The sequence below is a fragment of the Paramormyrops kingsleyae genome, chromosome 2 (genome assembly GCF_048594095.1).
Source record: "Paramormyrops kingsleyae isolate MSU_618 chromosome 2, PKINGS_0.4, whole genome shotgun sequence".
Classification (NCBI taxonomy): Eukaryota; Metazoa; Chordata; class Actinopteri; order Osteoglossiformes; family Mormyridae; genus Paramormyrops; species Paramormyrops kingsleyae.
In genome coordinates, this window is record NC_132798.1 from 42,206,100 (window position 1) to 42,231,757 (window position 25,658).

Consider the following 25,658-nt stretch of genomic DNA (forward strand, 5'->3'; position numbering starts at 1 on the left):
TCATTTTGAGGAACAGGGTTGTAAAAATTCCATCTATCATTACCTGTCATTTTTATTTTCATTTGTAATAAGACATTTAATAGCATTTTCAAACACTAATTCTAAGTTTTTCATAAACAGTACACAGAACGCGGTTATAGATTATGCATTTATAAGGGCATGGAGAGAACAGACAAAGAGAGACACCGACCGTGGAATCGCATTTCCAGTGAACACCATGCCCATCATGAAGCAGATGATTTTTTTCCCCTGCAGTGACAATGGAACACAGCTTGCACTGTCACACTGGCTGCCACTGGCCGTTATCAGTATCGGTGCCGTCCCACCAAGGTTGAGAAACCTGGTTCTGAGATCCTGGGACGCCGTGGGTAGCCCATGGCCGTCCCACCACACTACAAGAACTGTGACCTTTATGCTAAATGAGCACAGGACACACAAAAAGCTGCCCTTTACATGTAACGTCATACGAAACTAGACTGCCTCCCCAAAACAATGGAGGATGAACAAGTTTACTTGTTAGTTTTTGGGGGAATCGATTGTGATCAAAATCCTACCTTTTCCACAGAATAAAAAAATGATGTAACATGTAATAAGTGCTGGCAAAGGTCACGGCCTCCACCATAAACAAAAGTATATCGGTCATCAAATTCCCGAATTTTCTGAGGCAGAAGTATGGAGACACAAGCAAAAAGGTATATTCATTAATGCCAGAAATCCATCCATCCGTCCGCCACTAATCGTGGGAGCAGCCGTCTAAGCAGGGATGCCCAGACCTCCCTCTCCCCTGCTACCTCCTCCAGCTCCTCCAGGAGGACACTCTGGGAGGTGTCCAGGAGGCATCCTTCATAGATACCTGAACCCCAGCAACAGGTTCCTTTCCATGCGCCGGAGCAGCGGCTCTACTTTGAGCCCCCCCCCCCCCCCCGAATGTCTCAGTTCTTCATCCCGTCTCCAAGGCTGAGCTATTCATTAATGCATTAAATGTAACTGAGGTACAAAAATAATTCCACCTGATCAATTTTTGCTCCATTACTTCTCTCTCTTTTCTCACAAAAAACTTCCATGTTACCGCCGGTGCTTGTGGTCAACCAACCAGCAAGTCTATTATGCATGTGAGATCGAATACAAGACTAGATAACTGCTAATTTAAATGCACACTCGCCACCAATTGGACAGGGATTAAAGTCACGGTAGATTGCCCAGTGTTCTAATCTGTCAAAATGATGAATGGCCTTCAGATTTTCCCATCAATGGTGGAAAATATCAAAGCGTCCTCAGCCACAGCAACTACCCTAGTTGTCCCCATGACAACAAGCAATCCAGACACTACTCAGTCTGTCCTCCTCTAATAATTAATTATGGATAATTTAAGAGGGACAGAGCAGCTTTAGTCTACTCTCCTTTGTTCCTCCCCCGCCACCTACCACATCAGCATGCCATCCTCTGTCCCTGGCTCTGCCCATCCTCACTGGCCATTCCCCCCTGGATTACCAACCCTTAGTAGCTTCTTAGTCACCTGGGAGAGGGGGTGCCAGCAGTTGATTGGACAGCAGCTGCAGGTGTTCTAGGGTGATGTCGCGCACGGCAGGAATGTGGAAGAGGCGGGTGAAGGTGTGGGGGCTCTTGGGGGCGAAGATATTGAGCAGGGCCATGCGGCAGTAGAGGCGCGCCAGCCCCCCCTCGCAGCGAAGCAGCTCCCTACAACAGAACCCAGCAGGTCAGATGACATGATGCTGACCAATGGTGGACCAGTCTCAGAAAGCCCTCAGCATCAGCCAAAGCATCTCTCACTGTTTAGAAATGGCCTGCACTATGACACAGGTCACTAATCAGGAACTGAGTGTGGACCATCCCCACCTGTGGATCTGGATGTTGCTGCTGTCCAGGGACACGAGGCCATTGGCGGCAGTGCGGCGGGAGCCCGTCGGGGGGCGCTCCAGCATCTCTATGGGGTACCAGTAGCGCACAAGAACGCCCTCGCTGCGCAGGTATGTCTCCACCTGCACCAGTTCATTCATCTAAAAACACGGAAACAATAATCCCATTGATGTCTGTTATATGCACCCCTAGTACATTATAACAGAAGAACAAATCTCATGTTTGGCCCATTAGATGGTGCAGTGAAGACCTGTGAGGATCAGCACTAAAGCCACTGTGCCTATCAATGCCTATGTTCATGGCTCAGGGGTTCAGGGTCTGCCTGAGTACCGCTGCCTTACCGAATCCACATCCAAGACCACCCCATGCAGGCCAAAGGTCTTAAGCATGCCCCGGATGGCGAACTTGGGCAGGGCCGTGCCCCCGGTGGTGCTGTTGGTGTTGTTGCTGTCTGGGCAGCGGATGACCACGGTCAGACCTGCTGAAGAAAAGTGGTCAGTCACAGGCGAATGGACCAAAGACAGAGAACACCTCAGATGTTTGAGTCGTGCACCTTTGCGGACTTTGTCGATGGTGAATTTGTTGGCCTCATCCTTGATGTCCTCTATAGTGGGCAGGTAGAGGTCACGGGGAATACCCCCATTCTCCTCATAAAGGAACTCCACCGTTTGCCGGGCGATGTCCACCATACCTGCGTTTCAATCAGAAGTAACAAGGTCATTTACCATATATGCAGATCAAGCAAATGTTGATTCAAAACAAGTCACTTGTGCAGATACATTCAGTCCAAAGACATTTTGTAATCTGGTTTTACAGAAACTAAACGCTAATCTGTTTTTTTTTTTAAAGCTCACACTTGCCAAGTCAATAATTTGAGGGCTTTGATCACCATCGTGGTCGTGTCCAACCTTTCCAAAAGTGGTGCAAAAGCGTAACCTACTGCTCACTCCTACCTTCTGACGAGCATACAATAGTCTTTAAGATCTTCTCAAACCACACCCCTCTACTGCAGCACTCAACCAATCAAAAAGCATATTAAGACCAGCTGGTCCCATGTGATATCCCAGTTGAAGTTCTGACTGGTCCTCACCCAACTGCAGTGCCCCTTTAATCTGATCCAGGCCAGACTTCCTCTCTGCCTCGTTCCGGAAACGGCGCCGAATGGTGGGAAAAACCTTGGTCTCCCAGGCTTTCACCAAGAGGGCATAGTGGTCCTCCTGTAGGGGGCAGGCAAGATAACACAGGAGTTCTCAAACAACTATCCCCGGCCAGCTCAAGGAAAAACCAAAGGAAACAGAATGGGCATCAATCACCAGGATGCGGGAGGAAACATTACCCTGGGAACATCATCATCGTCATCATCATCGCTCTCGTCGTCGGCAATGGGGGGTGGGTGGGGGTCAGGCCCCGACGTGACGAGGTTGTCGTAACTCAGCTCCACCTTGTAGTGGCAGGACAAGTCGCTGTTGTACTCTATCCCAACAGGGGAGGGCAAACAACAAAGCCAGTTCTTACAAACACTACCCACTGGGACAGACACAGGTAGGAGAGTGGGATGGAAAGGAGGGGTTAACCCAAAAGCACAGTCAGGTATAAGCAAACAGTGCAAAGACAAGAAAGCAACATGCACTCACATGCACAGGGACGCTATCGTAACATACTGTTCCTACGTTAAGTGTCAATATGCATTTCATATTTATTTACTGGGCGATTTCTCCAAGCAACGTACAAGTGAGTATTACAAAACAGGGTCAAATAGTCCCTGGAGCGGTTGGGGTTAAGGGCCCAATGGGGAGAGCACTACACCAGCTGCGAGATTTGAACCAGCGATCTTCCGATCACGAATCCAAACCCACAGAGTCAAAAATGATACATTTGTTACGTTGTTGGGAAGTGAGCATATTACACAGATAAATAGAGAATTTAAGGTGTGAGCCGGCGGCATGACGCTGTGGTGCGTTAAGCGGCAGGACTCACGCTGTTGGGCAGTGGCCACGGCGGCGATGCGGCAGGGCGGCCCGTGAGAGCCCGGATCAGAGGCCACGCTGGCGCCGGCATCATTGTCACTGTCGGAGGCCATGGCGAAGGGGAGCACCTCGAAGTTGGCGCTGATCTCCTGAGCCAGATCGACGCAGAGGTCGGCGGCATTACGGTGAGCCTGGCCCTCCGCGTACGCAAATGGTCGGCAGCCGAAGTTGGCGCGAATCTTCGTGTTCTGCAAGCAAACAAGCGCCGATGGGCGGCCTAACATCACTTCCTGCGTGTGAAGATGGTCAATCCCACAGACAGTAATAACAATCATCGATGAAAATAATGCGGTAAATGCAGAGAACACCACTGTAGCAGAACCATTATTCAAAACACAAATGTTTCTAATAGAGCATGGGTCCATTTCACAGTGAGCGAGAAAAAACGATTAACCATAAAAAATGTATCTGCCATTTCACATTCATCAATGACAATATGATTAACAATCCAGACGGTATTAAATCTACAGTCCTATTGTACTGTCATGAAAAGTAAATTAAATTCAACGGCCCTTCTCAAAGAGGCACAGTTGAACACAATTCATCAAGTCTCCTGTTGAAATACACGACACAAAAGCAACGACTGCTACTCAGCCATTTTCCTAAAATTTTATGGATACAGTTCTATTTTGGAGTCGATATCTATATTATACATTGACTTTTTAGCAATAAAGCCAATGCAGCAATTTTGTACCAAATCCTCATTAAAACATATCAAAGCGATATCGCATTAATTCTAGCCCCCAGCACCCAGTCTCACACCCACCTTCTTCTGGATGTGCACTAGGGGCCACATTCCCCCTGCCACATCCTCCAGGAAGGGGCTGAGCCGCTGGCCACAGTAGGTGAAGTACACGCGCCCCTTGGGGGCCTGTCCCGGAGGCGGGGGCGTGCCCTCAGAACGCTCCCAGCCAATCCCAGCCACGTCACCTGATACAGGACAGGGCAGGGCCTATTCATCCAGCACTGGATGGTACTCAGCAGGTATTCTGATAATGGTAATGATAAATGGTGATGCAATTGTCCAAACTCACCAGCAAGCAGAGTGACGTCCAGCCTCACGCTCTTCCACTGCAGCAGGCTGGACCCATTGTAGTGCACTGCCCGGCCATTACTAAGCAAAGGACACAGGATTTATCAGGCCGTTTCCCACCATTTCCCTCCGCTCTGCATTTCCCAGTCCATCCCATTATCCCTCAGCCACTCCCTTCCTATGACTCTAGTTGTGTTGGTTCTTCCCAGCATTAGAGGCAGTGCAGTGACAGTAACATGAGGTAACAACACCAGCCCTAAGCTGCACTGCTCCCCCTTAAGCTGACAGCTTTCCATATACACTCTAGGTCACATGACACCATCCTAGAGAGGCAGCACTCTCAAAACCACTGGCAGCCAGACCAGTGTGTCACATCTGACGGAAGCCAAGGAGGGTAGCAGCTCTTCCCAGTATTTTGGAAAATCTGAAGAACTTTCCACTTTACCAGCAGGTTTAGGTAAGCAAGTCGACTTTAATGGAAGGATAAACTTCAAGAGGAGGAAACAGGCACAGGTTTAACAAATGGGGACTGCAGAAAGACAGAGACCGGAGAGACAGATAGACACCCACTTGTGGAAAAGGCACGTGCCCACAGGGTTGGTCCAGGCCCCATCCCTCTTCTCTGCCTCCGTCGCAAAGCCGAAGGACACAATGGGCCCGCTGTCGTCGTCTGAATCCCCGTAGGACACAATCTCTATCTCCCAGTAGAAGGAGGGAGCCTGACAGACACACATCGCCATTACACAGACTGCATTAATGCCTACAGCTTCTTCCCGTCTTCCTCTCTCTACTGCCCAGAACTTCTTTTATATACAGTAATACAGATTTCTTTTTCAGAGGCGTAATGAACCTTCCCATAGGAATAGGTCAGGAAAGCAAACTATCTGGATTATGAAGGCAAACAAAAACCAGCATGGAACAGGAAGCAGATGGACACCCATAGTCATCTGAAGACTGTTCTAAGTATAGTAAATGTCACAAGTCACAAAATATGTGTACTCCTTTCATTATGTATATGACCAACATCCTGTAAGATCTGAAAAGCGAAGGCCTAATGAGAACGGCCTTAGTGTCCCGCAGACACGCTCCCCACCTGCACGGGCACGGGCGAGGTAGCGTAGATGAACGTGCCCCGCGGCAGACCACCACCGGCGCTGGGGTCAGCCAGGAAGGTCACGGAGGTCAAGCGGGAGGAGAACATGCAGGCACGCACTGGCGGGAAGACCCGGGACGGGCACCAGGTGATCTCTTTGGGCTGGGGGGAGATGGAGTGTGAGTACAACAGAGAGACCAAAGCTGTGTAACAGGGTCCTGGGGGGGGGGGGCAGGGGGGCCTTCCCACCTGTCTGCGGTCAGTCTGGAGAGGTGGGGGTGGGGGACGAGCACAGTCCCGGTACAGCATCCTCAGGCGCTCACATTGGGCCTCAACCACACACAGTCGCTCTCCTACGGGACAGAGGAATACAAAGCCCAGCACCGCCACAGTCAGCCAATCAGAGCCCACGCCCTACTTTCACGATGCCACTATTGGCTGCTCGCTTATGTTGTAATCTAATTGTGGGCTCATCTCTTCATTATGCAGTCATCCAGTACTGCATTTGCTTAACTAAATTTCTGCATGAAACTGCACTATTTATCAATACAATTTCCTCTGGATTTCTCCCCTCTGCCTCCCGCTTGGGACAATCAGCTTGGAGCTACAAACAGATGCATGCAGCAGCACTCTGCCTCTAACAATTACCTGACAATGATCACTCAGCGGCTATGTGCTGTTGGACCCTTGAACCTGATACCAGCTATAGTCATGCTACATAAATATGTGCTAATAAAGTTCAGAAGTCATTTTCAATAAAAGCTACGCTATGGGGGGGCCTCTCACCGGGGCTGCACTCCTGGGCCACCAGGTTCAACACCTCCACGGCGGCGGGGCACTGCTGGATGAACTCCTCACAGAACGAGCTGTCCTCCAGCAGCTGGGCCATCACCAGACATGCTCTGCAGAAACACACACAGCGCACCCTGCTGGTCAGATACTGTACGGCAGGGCTGTCAGGCCGCATGTGAACCGCCACACATATGCAAATTACACTACTAACAATTTACAAACAATCCAGAAATTAAGCTACTTCCTTTTTAAAGAAGTATCAAAAATTCTAACAGTCAGTAAGGGAATATTAATCCTTCAACTAAAACTAAAACCGTTAATTATTTAGTGTGATTATAAATGATTTATAAAAAGATTTCTGAGCCTTTGCATCATCTCAAAAAAATGAAATAAATCAAATCTTGTTTTGCCACAGTCTAAAACTGATAAACGTTTGGCAAAACCCAAAGTGGGACTGACCGGGTGCGGATCTCAGCCAGCAGGCGCACCGCCGCCATGACAGGACTGGAGCCATCCCCGGAGGCCGGGAGCGATGTGTGGATGGAGAGGCTGCCCTCTTGTGGCAGAAGCATGGACTGCACAGCTTGCACCACCTTCTCAGTGATGGAGAGCTTGTACAGAGGTAAGGCCTGCAGGCACAAGCATGAAATTAAGACACTGAAGAGTGGAGGTCGAGTGCAAATACAGTCATCCATTCATCCATCCATCCATCCATCCATCCATCCATGACTTCAGGGTACATTACATTTTCATATGTATCAAAATAGAATATCTTGAACAATTTTAAGACGATACTGGACATTTTGAGAGGGCTCACCTCGGAGCGTGGGGTACACAGGCGTGAAATAGGCACCGTGAGAACATCGGAGGCTTTGCAGGTCTTCCGGTAATCACAGGATGGGAACTTGACAGTGGCGATGCCCTCCTGCTCGTTGATGGACATGACTACACCCACACTTCCCAGAATCCCTTTCCCCAGCACCTGGGCCAGCATAGGAAACAGCAAATCAAGTATTTGCAAAAATAGTTGCAAAAATGTGAGGAAAGATTATGCAAGTGCTGAAAAAAAGGGAAATACTCAAAAACATTTTTATTTTTCAGTTCAATTGGCTACTTTTCTGTGTTACCACAGAATGCCAATTACACAACTGAAAACTGACAAATGTTTTAGGCTAAATGATAAAATATACTCTGAAGTCGCATGTCAGAAGAGGCCAGGAGAGGCCGGCACAGCAACGCACCTGCACTTCCGAGCCGATCTTGATGGTCTCTTTGAAGCCTCCCAGGGCGCACAGGGCTGCTACCGCCTGCCTGCCGATGGCCTGCAGCTTGGACAGCTTGCGGCCGCTGCTGCCGCCGCTCTCCAGGATGCTCTCGGCGTACTTGCCCAGCTGAGGGATGTACATCAGGGCCCGCGACAGCACCTGGGGGGGGGGGGGCACCATCATCATCTACACAACCACGAGCAGAATCGATGCCATCCTTGAGGTCACATCAAAACGTGGTTAGACTGATCAACCTCAACATAATTTAATCAGTAATTAATCTGCAATTCCCGTCATTAATCATTAACAGTCTGTCAAGTTCCATCCCAATCATCTCCTGCTATCATGGCTGGTTCAATTCAAACACTGGGACCTTCAGACTCTTGTGGGGGGGGGGGGGGCTGAAGCCTATGCAGTCCTTTGGAACTAAGCTAATTAACTACCCAGTCCCAGTAGCTGGCAGCCTCCTGCTCAGAAATGAGGTCATTAGAAGGGCAAAAAAAGCAGAAAAGCAGCACTCTAATTGGAACCCTGGTCTGAGACCGAAGCTGGCATGTGACCTCGTCAGTGTAGTCCCTGAGCAGACCTTCTCAACGGTGCTGGTCCAGATCTGGGCTGTGTTGGACTCCGGCGCCGTCAGCAGGCTGTGCAGCAGGGCGATGACCTCAGCCGCCATACTATTGGCCACGTGGCCACTGATGAAGGGCCTGACGGGGTCCGACCTGTAGAACCAGAGGGCAAGGGTCAGTCACTGCTCCCCTATGGTCACAGTCTGATACGGCGACTTAACCGCAAGGTTGAGAAGCACCCATGAGAAGTCTGCTGTGTCAGACAGAGAACGTTACATGCCCCCCCCCAGGATGAACCATTCTGAGGCCATACATGCCCCCGCCCCCCCAGGATGAACCATTCTGAGGCCATACATGCCCCCCCCCCCAGGATGAACCATTCTGAGGCCATACATGCCCCCCCCCCCCCCCCCAGGATGAACCATTCTGAGGCCATACATGCCCCCCCCCACCTGGCCAGTTCAGAGTTCCTCTCGCGGCACACGGCCGTCTGAGCCGACTTCTTCTTGTCTCCTGCGGTGACGCCGCCGGCGGTCTCCAGGGACAGCGCCTCCACTGGGGGCCCCACGCTGACGATGAGGCCCGACTGGGCCCACTTGGTGGCCTTGCGCAGCGCGGCAGCCGCCTCCTCCGTCACCACCTCACAGCTCCCACTCTGATCCAGAGAGACGCCGCAAGTCTGCAACTTGCCCAGCAAAACCTTATGCCACTTTGACCCCCACCTCGTGATGACGTCACAGAGCCCCCAACCTTGGTCATGTCGCGGTCCATCTTGACCACCTTCTCCATGTTGGCTCCGGTGCCCAACCGGAAGGGGCGGCCCTCAGAACTGCTGCAGACCAGGGAGGAGGAAAGCCAAAGCCCAGGGTGAGTCGCACCCCCAGGGCAGGAACAGCACTGCACATACCCTGCACATACCCTGCACATACCCTGCACATACCCTGCACATACCCTGACGCTAGATTTAACAACTGAGGAACCTCACATGCATCAGATACTGTTAAGAAACAAGATTACACGTTTAAACTTCAGCTGGTTTCTGGCTCTTAATGTCATTCTGCCAAACATACAGATGATAACTATGACGACTAGCAAGAAAACCGTGTGCTGAGAACCCCCCCTTAACACCCCCGCTGTACGCGGACATTCGTACCTGAGCAGCGGCTGCAGCACTTCGTGGGACGACTGGTCCTCGCGCTTGTGGATAAAGATGGAGAGCTTGCCGTCCACGGCCTCCCCCTCCTCCTCGACGTCCTTATCGGGCTTCAGTGAGCCCTTGGGGCTCAGGCGGGTCAGGCTGGTGTCGGGCTCTGATGAGCTCGGGGACAGCAGGGTCTGGCAGCCTGGAGCGGAGGAGTACAGATGAGGAGGGCGGCCCAGCGGGGCGGGCAGGGGGGTGACCCAGGGGCAGGATGAGAGGGCAGCCTGGTGGGGTGTGGTGGGAGGATGGCCCAGTGCAGCGAGAGGGCAGGGCGGGCAGCTCACCTGGCACCACGTAGTCGGCCAGTTTTGCCAACAGCAAGGAGGCGATGCGTGAGGCCGGGTCTCCGGAGTCCGGCTGCTCGGTGTCCAGCGCGTGCATGGAGTAGCTCCAGGGCGGCAGAGCCACATTGCGGCAGTCCTCCACGCTCATGAGAGGCAGCGCTGCACGGCACAGCTGCAGGATGATCAGCACCAGCTTGGGCGACGGCCGCTGGTCCAGCAGCAGTGACAGCAGCTTGGATACACAGGCTGGCTGGCTCAGTATGGCCTTTCCTATGTGGCTCCTGGAATAGGCAGGGACACACACACATGCAGAGAAAATGTAGGTTTTCCCTTTTTCTTGAGGACTAACAACCAACTCCCTTCTTTACAGACATAAACTAAGACGCACAGGCAGACACACACCTGGACAGGTCGTTGAGGAGGCTCAGCACATCCTGCAGAGCCTCATTCCCAGCCGCCTGGTTCCCACAGCATTCGGTGGCCCGGGCCAGATGATTGGTCAGCAGACTGGATACCTGCCGCGCCAACCCAGAATGCACTGCATCCGTGGAGCCACCTGTTGGGGAAAGGAGTGTGTGGTGGGGTGGTGCTTAGCTGGGGGTCACGTGTCTTTTGTGTGGCCAGAGATTATATGAACAAACAGGTCCCTCAGCAGTGCCCCCTACTGGACAGTCAGCAGAGCATACCTTCCACTTTCTCCCACTCGATGCAGCGGTTGGCCAGCACCTGGAAGGCAGCCCAGGCCATGGTGGCCACCTTTTGCCTGCGGGTCTGCTTCTCGCTGGAGCTGCTGTCGCGCTGCCCGCTGAGGCTGCAGAGGCGGTCCATCAGCTGGACCAGGCCGCTCCTCACCAAGCACTGCTCCTCACTCCTGGGGTGGGCATGTTGGTCAGGGACCTATCTCTCCGCAGAATAGGGGGGTGCAGTGGGGGTTCGGTGACCCTCTCACCTGGTGTAGGGGATGGTGCAGAGCATGCCGATGCTGTTGGCGCAAGCGATGGGATAGCGGGCACACAGCGATACCACGGACGTCATGGTCTCTCCAAAGGCCTCTTGGACCTGCTCCACCATGCCCCCGCACGTCAGCTCCTCGATCCTGCCATGAAGAAACATTCTGGAGCTTCATCCTGGGCTGGGCGTGCCGAACCCGCAGGCAGCAGAAACTGGATAGGCCACCATGGTCCTAATGTGCTGCACACAACCTCTGGTTTCTGCTCCAGTTAAATCTCCTAATCTCTCCGCATCTCAGTTGTGGACTTACAGCCCTGTGAGGGTTTCAATCCAGTCTTAAACGATTAAGGCCTCCATGTAATTAAAACAGAGCTCATACACCTTAACCCCACTATAACCATCAGCTTAGAACATGCCATCTATTAAGGACGCAATCAGTAAAAAGACATTTTAAGCTAGTTTAATCCAAATATGGGGTCTGCACATTTAGTATCTGAATAATACATGCATGCAAAAAATTTTTTAAAAGGTCTGCATAGATCCAACTGAAATGCAGAAGCCAGATAAAATAAACACTGTTTCTGCTATATACTCTCATGACTTTTGAAACATTTCACCATGATTCTGCAGGTTTTGTGAGTACTGCACCTGTCATTTGGACCCTGACTATATGTCCTTGGCCTGCAAACCAAAGCACTGACCGCCCAGTCTCTAATAACTGACATTTATAGATATTAACTGGAATTCTCCCTAATATGACTCACCCTTGCAATCCTTTTGCTTGTGGTGTTCCCAATATTTGGCCGTGCCTTTTTACACATTGCACACACTCAAGAATGGCTATCGTACCTGGGCCCGCCTTGCAGCACCATGGTTACAGGGCCCACCAGGTGCGTGACCCCACCCACTCGCACGGCGGCCGTCAGCAGCTCCCGCATATGCACCAGCGCCTGCCGGCGGGTGTTGCCCCTCCTCCAGCGGGTCTGTGCGGCCGACAGGAAGCTGCTGCTGGACACCTAAACGGGAGCCGAGAGCTTCGTCAGCCTGCTGTGGTTTCTACAACCAGAACTGGTGAACAGGAAGCAGGAAGTGTAAGCGGCTTAGGCAGCCAATGAGCAGGCAGGGCTGGTGAGCTCCGCTGTGAGTGTGCATTAAGTCCAAACAAGTCTCTCTCCATATAAAGCAGTAGTGAAGTATAAAAACTATCAGCAAAAACATGGGACAAACAAAACAGAGTAAAACTGTGCGGGACAGCTGGGGGGGGCGGGCTATAGGCGGCAGGCTGCTCACGGCCTGGTCCGGCGTGGTGCCGATGAATGCAAAGAGCTGGCCCAGCAGCACGCTGTACGTGGGCTTATCCCGGCTGTCCTCGATGGCCAGCGACTGCAGCAGGGTGAACGAGCTGCTGCGGTGGCTGGTTGGGTGGTGGCGCCTCCTAGTGGTGGGGCAGGAATAGGTCAGGTTCACCGAAAGGAAAACTGCAATCCCACCAGATTCACTAAATCAGCAAGTGATTATTTCACAATGACAGAACAGTTTATTTCAAGAGCACATTACATAAAACACAGTGTATAAAAAAGATTTCTGTAAACCTCCTGGGAAGGAGGAAAATAATTATGTAACACATTTTTATTTCCTTTAAGAGACTCAAATGGGAAGCTGCTCTCTCCCATGGAGAGTGCTTCCGCCACTGACCGCTGGCTACTGTGAGTGAACTCCAGGTCCTGGTTGGCGATCATTTCCAGGTCAGAGGGCGCAGACATGCTGCGCAGGAAGACCGGCTGCTTCACCGGGGGCACGGTGGACTTGGTGTCCGACACCGACTTGCAGGCTGAAGGGGGAGCAATTTAATAGCCGGCCATGCAGACGGCAAACATGCTGTCAGTACAGACAGCCTCAATATGCATGATGACTGAGGCCAGGAGAAAGCTGCCAAATGCTGGCAACCATCAAAAGAACTACAGCAAAGAGAGACTGAACACACAGCCTTCCACCAGTTACTAATCGGAATGACTTATTCGCCAAGGCCGCTGACAGCAATGACGTTGTCACTGTTGATGTGGGTATTAATCTGATTAACTTAATCTTTTTGCCCGATCCAGTACAGGATCTTGATGGGCCTGCAGCCTATTCCAGCCTATTGCAAGAAGCACAGAGCTCAAGGCAAGAAGCTAGTCCTTCACAGGGGGCTCTCTCTCTCTCTCTCTCTCTCTCACACACACACACACACACACACACACACACACAGCAGGCAATTTAGAGACACCGATCCACTTAATAGCATTTTAATAGCATGTGAAGTGAACCACATGTGGAGCACACAGACTGCACCCCCCCATGGGTGGGGGGCTCACCTGGGGTCCCAGAGGGTGTCCCAGCCAGGCTGCGTGAGTGGGGAGCGATGGTGACATGCAGCAGCAGCTCTGTACGGTTCATCAGGCTCTTCACCAGGGAGCGGGTCTTGGCCAGGGGGCCTCCTGTCTTCTGCTGCAGGGAGTTCACCTCCTGGAAGAACTTCTCCCTGCAGCCCCCCCCCCACACAGACAGACAGAGACAGAGAGACAGAGCTCTGAGTGCATATTCTATGGAAGTCTTCTCTCACCCTGTAGAATATTTAACATACATTTAGCCAGTCTGGCCCCTGTTTAGATTTGCTTAATATTAAGAAAGTACAGACATCATATTGAAGGTGCCTGCAGGGAAGGCGTGAGATCTCCATGGTCCAGACTGATCCATACTCTTACCTCAAGGCCAGAACCACATTCTCCAGATCGCTGCAGTCTAAAGGCACCTCCTTCAGGGAACATAGCAGCTCCAGCTCCTTAATCTTATTCTGGAAAAGCCAGGAGAAAAGATCAGCTTTAAGAATTCCATCGGAGCCTGGGGGTAATGCTCGCTGGGGACGGATGGCACCTCGAAGAAGTGGTAATCGTAGAAGAAGGGCATGTTGTTCTCCAGCTTGCCCTGTTGCGCCTCCTCCACCTCGCCCTGCCACTTCTGCTCCAGCTCAGCTACGCTCTGCAGAGGGGGGACGGACCACGAGCACACACACAGACACGCACGCACAGACACGCACGCACAGGCACGCAGACACGCACGCAGACACGCACGCACAGACACGCACGCAGACACACACGCACAGACACGCACGCACAGACACGCACGCAGACACGCACGCAGACACGCACGCACAGACACGCACGCAGACACACACGCACAGACACGCACGCAGACACGCACGCACAGACACGCACGCAGACACACACGCACAGACACGCACGCAGACACACACGCACAGACACGCACGCACAGACACGCACGCAGACACACACACACACAGACACGCACGCACAGACACGCACGCACAGACACGCACGCACAGACACGCACGCAGACACGCACGCACAGACACGCACGCAGACACGCACGCACAGACACGCATGCAGACACACACGCACAGACACGCACGCACAGACACGCACGCACAGACACGCACGCACAGACACGCACGCACAGACACGCACGCACAGACACGCACAGACACACACAGACACGCACGCACAGACACGCACGCACAGACACGCACGCACAGACACGCACGCACAGACACGCACGCACAGACACGCACGCACAGACACGCACGCACAGACACGCACGCAGACACACACGCACAGACACGCACGCACAGACACGCACGCACAGACACATTGTGGATTAAAATGGTCATGGTGACGCAGCCACTGAGGTCCCCACCAGCTACAGTCGCAGCACAGCACGCACCCGGAATGCCTTGGGTTCTGTAATTCCTGGGCTGAGAGCTACCCTCGTACTTCATAACAACTTCATGGAGATGACAGAGCTGAATAAAATGACAGCCTCTGCTTCACCTTTACTACACACACTTGCACCAATGGCAGCTGGTTCACATACTCAGACAGCTGCTGGCCAGGCTCTCATACACCCAGTACAATCACTGCACCTCACACAGGAGACGTGCTACAGCAATATTAACTTCAATTGTTATATACTTACATTTCATTTACTAATCTTCCTCTACTCAAAACACTGTTAATGCAGTCAGAACTACAGCTCACACCAATCAGGTTAATTAGCTCAGTGTATTACTAATCACTGCCATAGCTGTCAACTGTGGACAAGCACAAATAAATTGCTGCAGGTGAGATGCAGTAATGAGACTAAATGCCCAAATGACTTCATTAACATAAGTATAACTGCTGAGACGGACACAGGCGCCAACCTGCAGCTGCCGCTCCATGGCGTTGATCTTCTTGAAGGTCTCCGCCATGATCTTGCAGAGCAGGTCATGTTCCTCAGAGTGCTCCTCACGGTACTGGAAGTTGACTAGAGACTGGAGAGCATCCACCAGTGCCAGGTGTTTGATGACACAAGACACGATGACCTCTTCGATGACATCTGGCCGGATCACCTCCCTGTCGGGGCAGAGGGGAGCGAAGACAGGCAAGTCTAGAGAGGCCAGCATGGAACTCTGCTAGTGAACAGGTAGGCGCGGCCTGGGGGCCCCCATTACCCACAGCTGGGAGCTTAAAGGTGGCCATTATGGGGACCAATCAAAGGGGACCACATCGCCATGATGTGAGTCACATACAAGATCTAAGCAGCATGACCTTTGACACCATGGCTCCTCAAAGCTCTGGATTATGAATCAGCTTTAAAAACCCACAGGACGATTAAGTGAGGAAGCAGAGGTAAGAAGCGCTGACACTCAGTACGCTGCAGCTGGATGATGATGTAACAGAGGTGAAAGGTCAAGGCGCAGCAGAAAATGTACCTGTACTGCCATTTATTAAGTGGGGCTACCATTTTGGTGTTATTTAAGAAAAAATCAGAGAGCGGGACAGCAGAGTGAATCCCGGTTCCTTACTTGATACTGGGTCGGAACTGGGGCCTGGCCCTGCCCGACACCTCCCGCAGACGGCTCATGATTCCCGGGGGCAGGCGGATGCGTGGTAGGTCGAAATAAGCCCCAGGCATAAGCCCTGGTGGGGGCATCAGCGCGTCCGAGGGGTAGATGAACTCGCGGTCCTCCTCGATGGTGAGCGGCAGTGGCGATGGGCTGGGAGTCAGGGCCGGGGAGATGGCACCGTTGGCCTCTACCTGCCACTGGCACCTGGGGGACGCGAGCGGCGTGACGTTAACGTGGTGGTGTGAACATTAGCGTCAATGTTAGCATTAGCATGGCTTAGGCACCCACCTCTGCAGCAGCTTGGAGCAGAGCAGGTCCTGGCAGGCCACCTCCTCGCGGGTCACATCAGGCCCGTTGTACAAGATGCGCAGCATGGAACAGGCCAGAACTGAGAGGCCCAGAGCGAGGTCTGCCAGGAAGGGCAGGCCGCCAGATACATCCTCGGACGACTCCTGCACAGAGAAGGAGAGGGAAAGCCCAGGAATTTTGGATTTCAGAATGGCTGAAGAGGAAAACACTCCGGGTGATGGACTGGCCAAGTGCTGACCTCAAGCCCACAGATGCTGTGGCAGAAGCTTAGGGGGGCTGAGCATAAACGGCCTCCAACATCGACAAGCTGAAGAAAGCTATCACTGCTGAAGATGGCTCTACATATTATTTTTCTCAATTTGGCTTCTAAATGTTGGCTTACTTTTTGGAAAGAATGACATCATATTGTAATCCATGTTTTCTTTTTGGTCACTTGAGAATAGTCTGGGCCGCGGCGAGAGCGGCGTGTGCGCGTCTGGGCCGCGGCGAGAGCGGCGGCGCGCGTCTGGGCCGCGGCGAGAGCGGCGGCGCGCGTCTGGGCCGCGGCGAGAGCGGCGGCGCGCGTCTGGGCCGCGGCGAGAGCGGCGTGTGCGTCTGGGCCTCACCTGCGCCCGCACCGTGCAGGAGAAGCCCCACATGGCCTTGTCAGGGGTGTTGTGCTCCCGCCCGCTTCGCATCTCGAAGGAGAACGTCACCGTGTCGCCCTCCACCTGCCACAGAGAGCCCTGGGTAAGCCGCCGTGCGACCCCAAGTTCCACGCTCTGCCCCCTTCCCAGCCACGCCCATCCCAGCAGAGCCGCCCACCTTGACCAGGTCCTTGGGCCAGCCGGTGCCCAGGACGCTGCGGCTGCCGTAGCCCAGCGTGTTGCCTCCGTACTCGGTCACCTTGCGGCTGTTGGTGTTGGGGCCGGCGTAGATCACCAGCTTTGACACCCAACCAGCCGTGGGAGAGAAGGGCAGAGAGGAAGAGAAACATTCAGCGCATGTAGACACAGCAGACAAAGGCATCAAAAATAATCTGATTGAAAGCTTCCCACCATTCTACAAACCAGAACTGCATGGTACAGACTGAATTCCCAAATTCATTTTAATGTTCGGAGACACGTCTGTTCAGATTGTTCAGAAACAGCACTCACTCAGCTGGTAATGTAGCAGAAAAGCAAAACGTGGTAGAGCGAAAAACACAGCGTGTGAACACACAAACACACAGAAGACAAACAGGCAGGCAAACAGAGACAGACAGAGAGTGACACAGACAGGCAGGCAAACAGAGACAGGCAGAGAGTGACACAGACAGGCAGGCAAACAGAGACAGGCAGAGAGTGACACAGACAGGCAGGCAGACAGAGACAGACAGAGAGTGACACAGACAGGCAGGCAAACAGAGACAGGCAGAGAGTGACACAGACAGGCAGGCAGACAGAGACAGACAGAGAGTGACACAGACAGGCAGGCAGACAGAGACAGACAGAGAATGACACAGACAGGCAGGCAGACACACACACACCTTGTCGTAGTCGTACTGTGACGAGCAGCGCGGGTCAAAGCGGAGGTACAGGCACCGTGCCCCGGGGATGTGCACAGTCTCCTTGAACTTGTAGTTGTCCCGTACCGGGTGCACCGTCTCCACGGTCTTGCCCGCCGCCCAAGGTGCTGGGATCTTCAGTCCCGTCAGGAAGCCGGGCTCCTCACGTTCCTCCAGGATCCGCAGACTGCAGAGGAAATGCCGTCAAGGACGCCACTCAGCAGGACCTGCAATCTGCGCCTTAGGGCAGTACTACCTGTCGTCAGCAGGGGTCACCTTCCCCCTTGGTCCAGGGGGCCCTGATGTAGGTGTGGCACCTTCCGTAAAGAGGGGGGACTGGGTCTTCAGCAGCAATGCAGTCTGGGAACAATGATGGAAAACACAAAAGTCAGACAGAGACACAGGAGAGAAGCAACAGACGCCGTACCATCAAGGAAGAAGCGTGCAAACAAACAGCGATGTACATGACACAGTCCTGCCCCTCCCGCACATAAAGGCGTTTGTGTAGGTCTGTGGATGGAAAACTCAATTAACAGCTCATATTCAGCCCCATCTTACAAGATGGCCACAGAGTCAAGTATAAACTCTTATTCTATTACTTTCCAATTACTCACAACAATCAAGCCTCCCAGGAGAAAGCTGAAACTTGTACAGGCCACAGCTGATGTTTCCCCAACTACCAGATGATAACGGTTTGCCATACGAGCTAGTTAATGAACCGGCTCTCGCTGCACATGGGGATAGTTTAATGACCAGCATGTGGGCGTTTAACCAGACCGCTTACAGAAGCTGTTTGGGAGGATTATTTAAACAAAACACAGAAAGGTTATAAATAGTTTATAAGACGCTCGCGTTTCCAGGGAACCCGGCACTTGCGGACGGCACAGGAGATGGCGGCAGTGAACCTGGCTGGTGTAGAGAACCAGCTGAACCAGCTGAGCCATGAGAGCGTCGGCCAGGGTGAGAGTCTGCAGGTTGGGGTGCATCAGCGACGTCAGCAGAACTGGCAACAGGTGGCCCAACATGGTGGCCTTGGTCACCTGTTCCAGGCCCTTCAGCCTGCGGCAGAGCGGAGAGAATGAGAGATGGAGACGGGGAGATGGGCAGGTGCACAGAGGGACAGAAAGGAGGAACCGGAGAAGAGGAGCCGGAGGGAGGCAGAGTGGCACAACAGAGGAAGAGGATGGGAGGGAAGGTAGTGGAGAGAGAGTGGGAGATGGGCGGGTGCACAGAGAAAAGAAGGAGAGAGAGATGGAGAGGAGGAGACGGAAGGAGGCAAGGGGGCACACAGAAAAAGAAGGATGGGAAGGGAGGCAGAGGAGATGGAGCGGAAAGAGGGAATGGGAGTTGGAGATGGAGGGGGAGAAGGGCAAGTGCACAGAAGAAAAAACGAGAGAGATGGAGCAGAGGAGACAGAGGGAGGTACGGCGGCACTCAGAAAGAGGAGGATGGGAGACCAAGAAGAGAGACGGGGGGGGAGATCCAAATACATTATCACTGCAGATCTGAGTGGCTGCTGGCCCAGCACAGGGAAGCCATTTCTATTTTATGTTTCCTCTCTGAAAAGCATCAGTGTAATAAAGGCGCTCTGCAGCCACCAGAGCATTTCAGCTTTTTAAATTCACCTGCCTCAGGTCAGCGGGCAAGCTGTGCGTCAGCTCAAATGAAACATCATCAGATCAAAGCCCAGGCCTGTCGCCAGATGTGACACGACCCCCCCCCCCCCATTTCCCGCCAGAGCGTCCGGCCCCCGCAGGCGCACCTGCTCTCCCGGTCGGGGATGTCGCTGTTGATCAGGGCGGTGGTGACCTGCTGCAGCGTCTCCAACACCTCGTCACAGCCAACCAGCACCTTGGTCGCTAGGGACAGGATGCTGGCCTGCAGTTCCTGGGAATGACAGACAAGCCCGCTTCCGTGACAGCTTCCCCTCTGAGGACACAGGCTGACACACCTGCCACCTCACTCCATTAGTCAGCATGGAGGTTGGCCCACCGTGGATGACCCCAGAGTAAACCCCAAACTCTACACAGTCAACACCAGGCTGAGAATGCTCTGGGCTTTGCACTGAAGGGTAGTCAAAGCCAGGGCAATGAACAGTTTAAGGCCCATCAGATTTACCGTAATCCCACTGCAACAATAAATCTAATGAGCATCAGCTTATTAGCTTATCACAAAAATGGGAGAACTGAATTATACACAAAATTACACCTCTACGAATCACCCAGTATTCAAGTTACTGTACAAGCACCAAATTAAAGGGCCAGTACCTGCTTTTCAAAGCCTCACGCCGTTTCCAAATCAGACGTGAAACACACTCAAAAATTTGAAAAATAATTTCAAGGGTAGAATTCATGAACATGGCTATCCCAACTAATGACCTTTCCAAAGTTTTTCTTACAAACCTTGCATAGTGAAGTATCCCTCAATGTCTTTCAGTAACTGTTCCTACTAACGATTATTCCCACAATACACCTCTCTGAAAGACCCCCCTCGGTGCCGAGGGAAGCAGTAGCATAAAAACATAGCACATACAGCAGGCTTCACAAAACCTCTGCAAAATGAAAGCCATTGTCACAGAAATGGGAGAGGCTGGCTACCCAGCATGCATTGCCTCTGCCCTCACAAGCAAAGCTGGGCCAGCGAGCCACAGGGGCGGCCACACGCACAGCAGAATGGGTATTTAAAGGGGATGTTTACCTGTACCTTCATTGTTTCCCCTTGCAGGGAGCTGTCACTGTCATCACTGTCATCGGGGCGGATCAGAACCGTGTTGCTGAGCAGGTGGTTCTGAACAGCCATGAGGTAGCGCAGGCTAGGGGAGGCCACCTGCCATGGGGAGGGGGAATGTGCACTTTAAAGTCTTTAGTTTGGTTTTATTTTAAAACATAGTGTAATTAATGTAGCATATAATGAAGGAATTTGGGACAAATATAAAAAAATCAACTAGTGGAGGGAAAAATCTCTCAACCCCCCCCCCCCCCAGAGATACACACACCCAGCCTGAGAACAAAAGTCCTGGAACAAAATTAGAGTAATAATCCTAGTAATCAAAATCATTCAGACTCCGAATTACAGAGATAATACACAGCAAAGGCCGCACACGCACTGGCACAGTGGAGAGAAGCTTCTGGAAGTCATCCTTGGTGATGGTCTGACACTTGGTGATGAGGAGACAGGACTCCCGGACGACAGTCTTCAGAATACAGTGGAGGAGCTCATCACTCAGCCTGTGGACAGGTGACACCATCAGTCTGCAGAATCTGTCTGACACCATCTCAGTCTGCAGGTGGACTAACACCATCTCAAAGTCAGCAGAGTCTACAAGGCAACCTGACACCATCTCAGAGTCAGTAGAGTCTACAAGGCAGCCTGACAGCATCTCAGAATCAGTAGAGTCTACAAGGCAACCTGACACCATCTCAGAGTCAGTAGAGTCTACAAGGCAACCTGACACCATCTCAGAGTCAGTAGAGTCTACAAGGCAACCTGACACCATCTCAGAGTCAGTAGAGTCTACAAGGCAGCCTGACAGCATCTCAGAATCAGTAGAGTCTACAAGGCAGCCTGACAGCATCTCAGAATCAGTAGAGTCTACAAGGCAGCCTGACACCATCTCAGAATCAGTAGAGTCTACAAGGCAGCCTGACAGCATCTCAGAGTCAGTAGAGTCTACAAGGCAGCCTGACAGCATCTCAGAATCAGTAGAGTCTACAAGGCGGCCTGACACCATCTCAGAGTCAGTAGAGTCTACAAGGCGGCCTGACACCATCTCAGAGTCAGTAGAGTCTACAAGGCGGCCTGACACCATCTCAGAATCAGTAGAGTCTACAAGGCAGCCTGACAGCATCTCAGAGTCAGTAGAGTCTACAAGGCAGCCTGACAGCATCTCAGAGTCAGTAGAGTCTACAAGGCAGCCTGACAGCATCTCAGAATCAGTAGAGTCTACAAGGCGGCCTGACACCATCTCAGAGTCAGTAGAGTCTACAAGGCGGCCTGACACCATCTTAGAGTCCGCAGGTCACCTGACTCCATCTCAGTTGGGAGAGTCAGCAGGCAGCCTTGCAACATCTCAGAGTCAGCAGCACCCCCTGCCATCTGCCCCAGGCTCCCAGCTTCAGGGAGGCACCAGTATGACTTACACCCACATGATCACTCATGCAGAACCTCAACCTTGAACTGATCTGGCATTTCCTATAGACAGTACACCTCAAACAGCACTTTATACTAAGAATCTGGAAAGATGTCGCCTCCCAAATCAAGATACTGCTTCAGTGTATGAAATCTATTAGGTCACTAAGAGAGAGAAGAGAGTAGAATACTGAGAGAAAGGAAGAACAGACAGCAGATAGGGTCTCCTGGCCTCCTCCCACCTGTAGTGGTCATCATCGTCACTTCCAAAGCGGTTCTTCTGCAGCTGCACGGCGAGGTTAGTGAGGATGACGTCCCGCAGTTGAGAAAGGCCACTGTTACGTTCCCCTGGAAAAGCCCGTCGGGGCACACAGGTTACCCAGCTGTCTGCGGCACCCCCCCAGAGGAGGAATGTTGAGGCCGCACCTAGAAACACCCCACCCCGCTGGTGAACTCCAACCCAAAGCCAACTTGTACAGGACAGGGAGGAAACGACAGCCAAACACTCACCTTCTGTAAGGACAAGCTTCAGTAGGTTATTTAGTTCTGTTTCCCCTTGATACAAGGTGTTTAGCCCCGAACTGCAGCAGGAAAAAGTAATTAAGGAAAGCCCATTCCAGCTGAGGCTTTCAGATACTGGCATGTCAGAGGCCCATCCACGAGTCAGGACTGAAATTCATTATCGTGTGTGTGTGTGTGTGCACGTGTCCGTGAGTGTGCGTACGCACACATTTTAGGAATTATTATACTGTGAGGACCAGATTTCCTCACAATATGATAGAAACAGGACCCACAAAAATAACCTCAATTTCATAAAATCTGTGACTGCAATCAGAAAACTAAAAATTCCAAATGTCTTGTATTTTGTTTGGTTACTTAAGTTAAGGTTAGGGCAGGGTAGGGGTTAGGGTTGCCATTGCTGAGATAAGGGTCATGCTCATTGGAATGAAGAGAGTGTCCCCATAAAGATATGAATACGGGGACTGTGTGTGTATTCTGCAGTGTGTGTGTGTGTGTATTCTGCAATGTTCTGCTGTGTGTGTCCTACAGTGTGTGCGTGTTTGTATTCTGCAATGATCTGCTGTGGGTGTGTATTCTGCAGTGTGTATGTGTGTGTATTCTGCAGTGTGTATGTGTGTGTATTCTGCAGTGTGTATGTGTGTGTATTCTGCAATGTTCTGCTGTGTGTGTCCTACAGTGTGTGCGTGTTTGTATTCTGCAATGATCTGCTGTGGGTGTGTATTCTGCAGTGTGTATGTGTGTGTATTCTGCAGTGTATGTGTGTGTATTCTGCAGTGTGTATGTGTGTGTATTCTGCAATGTTCTGCTGTGTGTGTCCTACAGTGTGTGCGTGTTTGTATTCTGCAATGATCTGCTGTGGGTGTTTATTCTGCAGTGTATGTGTGTGTATTCTGCAGTGGTGTGCATATGTTCTGCAGTGCGTATGTGTATTCTGAAGTGTTCTGCTGTGGCTGTGTGTATGGGTCACTCCTCAGTGTTTCCAGTGTTACTAATGAGGGTGCATGGCTCATATGGCTGTATGGACACACCACCCCAGTGACCATTTACCTGATGGCCAGGCACACCTCCCTTTGGATCTCGGCACCGATCTGATCGGCTGGCGCCATCAGGAGCTGCCACAGGAGGAGGCCGGAGCGCCGCACACTTTCACGGTTCTGCTCTGACTGCGGGTTAAAAAATCTAAACACCACCTTAGGGCAGAAGACCAAGAAAAACCATCACCACGATGGAGTGAGAGAGGAGTGTGGCAGGGGCGGCTTGCGGCGGGGACAGTACCTGGAAGACCACCAGGATACAGCGGATGATGCAGGTGTCCCCGTTGACCATAGCCTTCTCCATGATGTCGCAGATGCTGCTGAAATGCTGGGCCTCGATGGGCTGCTGCTTGCCCAGGAAGGCCCCAGCCGGGAGGCCGCCGCCGCTGGCCGCCAGCACATTGAGCTGGTGGATGCACATGGCCCCCACATGGTGCAGCAGCTGGCTGATCACCTCGCTCGTGGGCACAGTCTCCTCTGCTGACAGATGAAATTCCGCACATGTTCTTCCTTACGCAGAATTCAGTTCAGAGCTTTGCTACCTCTCACTCCAACAAAAAGTACTCTACTAGAAAACATCAGCCCGAGTCAGTCAGGGATGAGTTTGGATAAAGGTCCGTCAAAGGCTCGAGTCTCCATCCCCATCTGGATCATCTCATGACTCACCCTTGGGTTCCTTGATGATGTGGCTGACACCCAGCCTGTGGCATACATGATGAAAGGCCTGGTTGCCTGGGTTACACCACTGGTCCATGTAGTCGCTGGAGCAGGTCCAGATAAGGTTGTTGAGTGTATCATAGCACGCCCCTGGGTGTAGAAGAGGAGAGGGGGTCAGCAGTCTCTAGGGTAAGACGAGCAAATGCACTTGGAATTCCAAGTTAACATCAGAAGTGCTCCAAGGTGCTGATGCTCTACTGATGATGCATTGTGGGAGCTAGTCCCTAGACACCGTAACTGAAACAGTAACAGCAACTCACTAGCATCACACTTCCACACGTGTTGAGGAGTTCAGTTGTGTTAAGAGTTCCTTACCGAGGCCTGGAACCTGCGCCCCACGTCCCAGAGAGCTGCCCGGGGCGTCGATGAGGTCGGCTCGGCTGCTGAACTGCCCATCCGCAAGACTGAACACCAGGCTGGAGGCCAGGACTGACGGGCCAGGGGAGATGCCATGGTAATTAAGGGAAGAGGCAGAACGGAGCCATCAACAGACTCGACGGAAAGCATGGAGGGCAAGACCGTGGAGTGGTGAGAGGCCGCACAGCGGGGTGGCCGTGCACAGGAGGCTTTCACTTACTCTTAAGTGATGAAAGGCCGCTGCTGCCCCCGAACAAGGAGCGCGTGGCTGAGCTCCCAGACACCCCGGGGGGTGATGCCAGCATCACCAGGTAGGTGCCGCACACGTACATGGGGGTCCTGCGCAGCGTCTTAAGGGGCAGCCCGCAGCTGGTATTCACTGCTATGGAAAAAGGGAGGCTCAAACATTGCCAAAAGGAACTGTCACACAGAGCTATAAGTGGCCAGCAGGAGGCAATATTCACACAAGCAGAGGAAGGATCAGCTTTTACCACTTCAAGTAAACGTCAAAACCACTCAAGGGGATGAGTCTCACTAAACCTGCATAGAAAATACACTGAAAAACCTGCCGATTGTAAAACGGCCTAATCGCCCCCTCCATATAGCAGGATTTTTAGGAGATGAATAGGTCTTAAAATGCCAAGGGTTGGGCTCAATGTGAATCATACAGACTCAAAGAGTAACGGCTGCTTATATGTTGATAACCAAGCATTTTAGCTCAGAAGTTAGCTGATGGCGCTCGGCGAGCTGTAAGCAGTAGCTCCTGCCTCACGTTAGCCCCTCCCCCCTCCTTGGCGTACCAGACTGCTCCTCCTTCACCGTGTTGGTGAGGGCGGAGCCTGTGAGCGCGGCCAGCGTGGCGGAGTGCGAGGCACGGAAGCGCGACATGCGTGACAGAAGCAGGTCGTTCAGACATTTTGAGGACTCGCCCTCCTTGCGCGTCAGGATAACCCGCTCCTGCAGGACTTCCGCCTCGCAGAGGCCTGTCCGAGTCTGTAGGGGGGAGCCGGAGAGCACACCAGTCAGGT

The 25,658-nt window shown here is 52.4% G+C and overlaps 1 protein-coding gene across 14 annotated transcripts in view; it reads right to left on the minus strand.

The window, feature by feature from the left end:
• The window catches only part of LOC111850557 (probable E3 ubiquitin-protein ligase HECTD4), a 51,439-nt gene that overhangs the window by 14,369 nt on the left and 11,412 nt on the right, over positions 1-25,658 (minus strand). Inside the window, exons 8-56 of one of the 14 annotated variants that reach the window (XM_072709162.1) lie at positions 25,545-25,623; positions 24,851-25,009; positions 24,589-24,702; positions 24,223-24,363; positions 23,798-24,036; positions 23,570-23,712; positions 22,511-22,581; positions 22,243-22,426; positions 20,979-21,099; positions 20,570-20,698; positions 19,635-19,759; positions 18,778-18,931; positions 18,129-18,232; positions 17,855-18,059; positions 17,152-17,271; positions 16,953-17,057; positions 16,327-16,490; positions 15,997-16,242; positions 15,352-15,544; positions 14,007-14,111; positions 13,838-13,926; positions 13,448-13,614; positions 12,789-12,924; positions 12,384-12,528; positions 11,943-12,109; positions 11,092-11,238; positions 10,829-11,013; positions 10,545-10,698; positions 10,143-10,423; positions 9,811-10,000; positions 9,408-9,489; positions 9,110-9,312; positions 8,675-8,810; positions 8,065-8,247; positions 7,641-7,805; positions 7,283-7,452; positions 6,818-6,933; positions 6,281-6,384; positions 6,032-6,193; positions 5,509-5,657; positions 4,940-5,019; positions 4,672-4,835; positions 3,856-4,093; positions 3,215-3,351; positions 2,969-3,095; positions 2,432-2,569; positions 2,220-2,359; positions 1,858-2,018; positions 1,517-1,698 (exon numbers count right to left, since the gene is read on the minus strand). In XM_072709162.1, coding sequence (XP_072565263.1) covers positions 1,517-1,698; positions 1,858-2,018; positions 2,220-2,359; positions 2,432-2,569; positions 2,969-3,095; positions 3,215-3,351; positions 3,856-4,093; positions 4,672-4,835; positions 4,940-5,019; positions 5,509-5,657; positions 6,032-6,193; positions 6,281-6,384; positions 6,818-6,933; positions 7,283-7,452; positions 7,641-7,805; positions 8,065-8,247; positions 8,675-8,810; positions 9,110-9,312; positions 9,408-9,489; positions 9,811-10,000; positions 10,143-10,423; positions 10,545-10,698; positions 10,829-11,013; positions 11,092-11,238; positions 11,943-12,109; positions 12,384-12,528; positions 12,789-12,924; positions 13,448-13,614; positions 13,838-13,926; positions 14,007-14,111; positions 15,352-15,544; positions 15,997-16,242; positions 16,327-16,490; positions 16,953-17,057; positions 17,152-17,271; positions 17,855-18,059; positions 18,129-18,232; positions 18,778-18,931; positions 19,635-19,759; positions 20,570-20,698; positions 20,979-21,099; positions 22,243-22,426; positions 22,511-22,581; positions 23,570-23,712; positions 23,798-24,036; positions 24,223-24,363; positions 24,589-24,702; positions 24,851-25,009; positions 25,545-25,623 — 7,399 coding nt within the window. Of the gene's footprint in view, positions 1-1,516; positions 1,699-1,857; positions 2,019-2,219; positions 2,360-2,431; positions 2,570-2,968; positions 3,096-3,214; positions 3,352-3,855; positions 4,094-4,671; positions 4,836-4,939; positions 5,020-5,508; positions 5,658-6,031; positions 6,194-6,280; positions 6,385-6,817; positions 6,934-7,282; positions 7,453-7,640; positions 7,806-8,064; positions 8,248-8,674; positions 8,811-9,109; positions 9,313-9,407; positions 9,490-9,810; positions 10,001-10,142; positions 10,424-10,544; positions 10,699-10,828; positions 11,014-11,091; positions 11,239-11,942; positions 12,110-12,383; positions 12,529-12,788; positions 12,925-13,447; positions 13,615-13,837; positions 13,927-14,006; positions 14,112-15,351; positions 15,545-15,996; positions 16,243-16,326; positions 16,491-16,952; positions 17,058-17,151; positions 17,272-17,854; positions 18,060-18,128; positions 18,233-18,777; positions 18,932-19,634; positions 19,760-20,569; positions 20,699-20,978; positions 21,100-22,242; positions 22,427-22,510; positions 22,582-23,569; positions 23,713-23,797; positions 24,037-24,222; positions 24,364-24,588; positions 24,703-24,850; positions 25,013-25,430; positions 25,624-25,658 lie in introns of all 14 variants that reach the window. The other 13 variants (XM_072709161.1, XM_072709154.1, XM_072709153.1 and 10 more) reach the window with 13 other exon arrangements.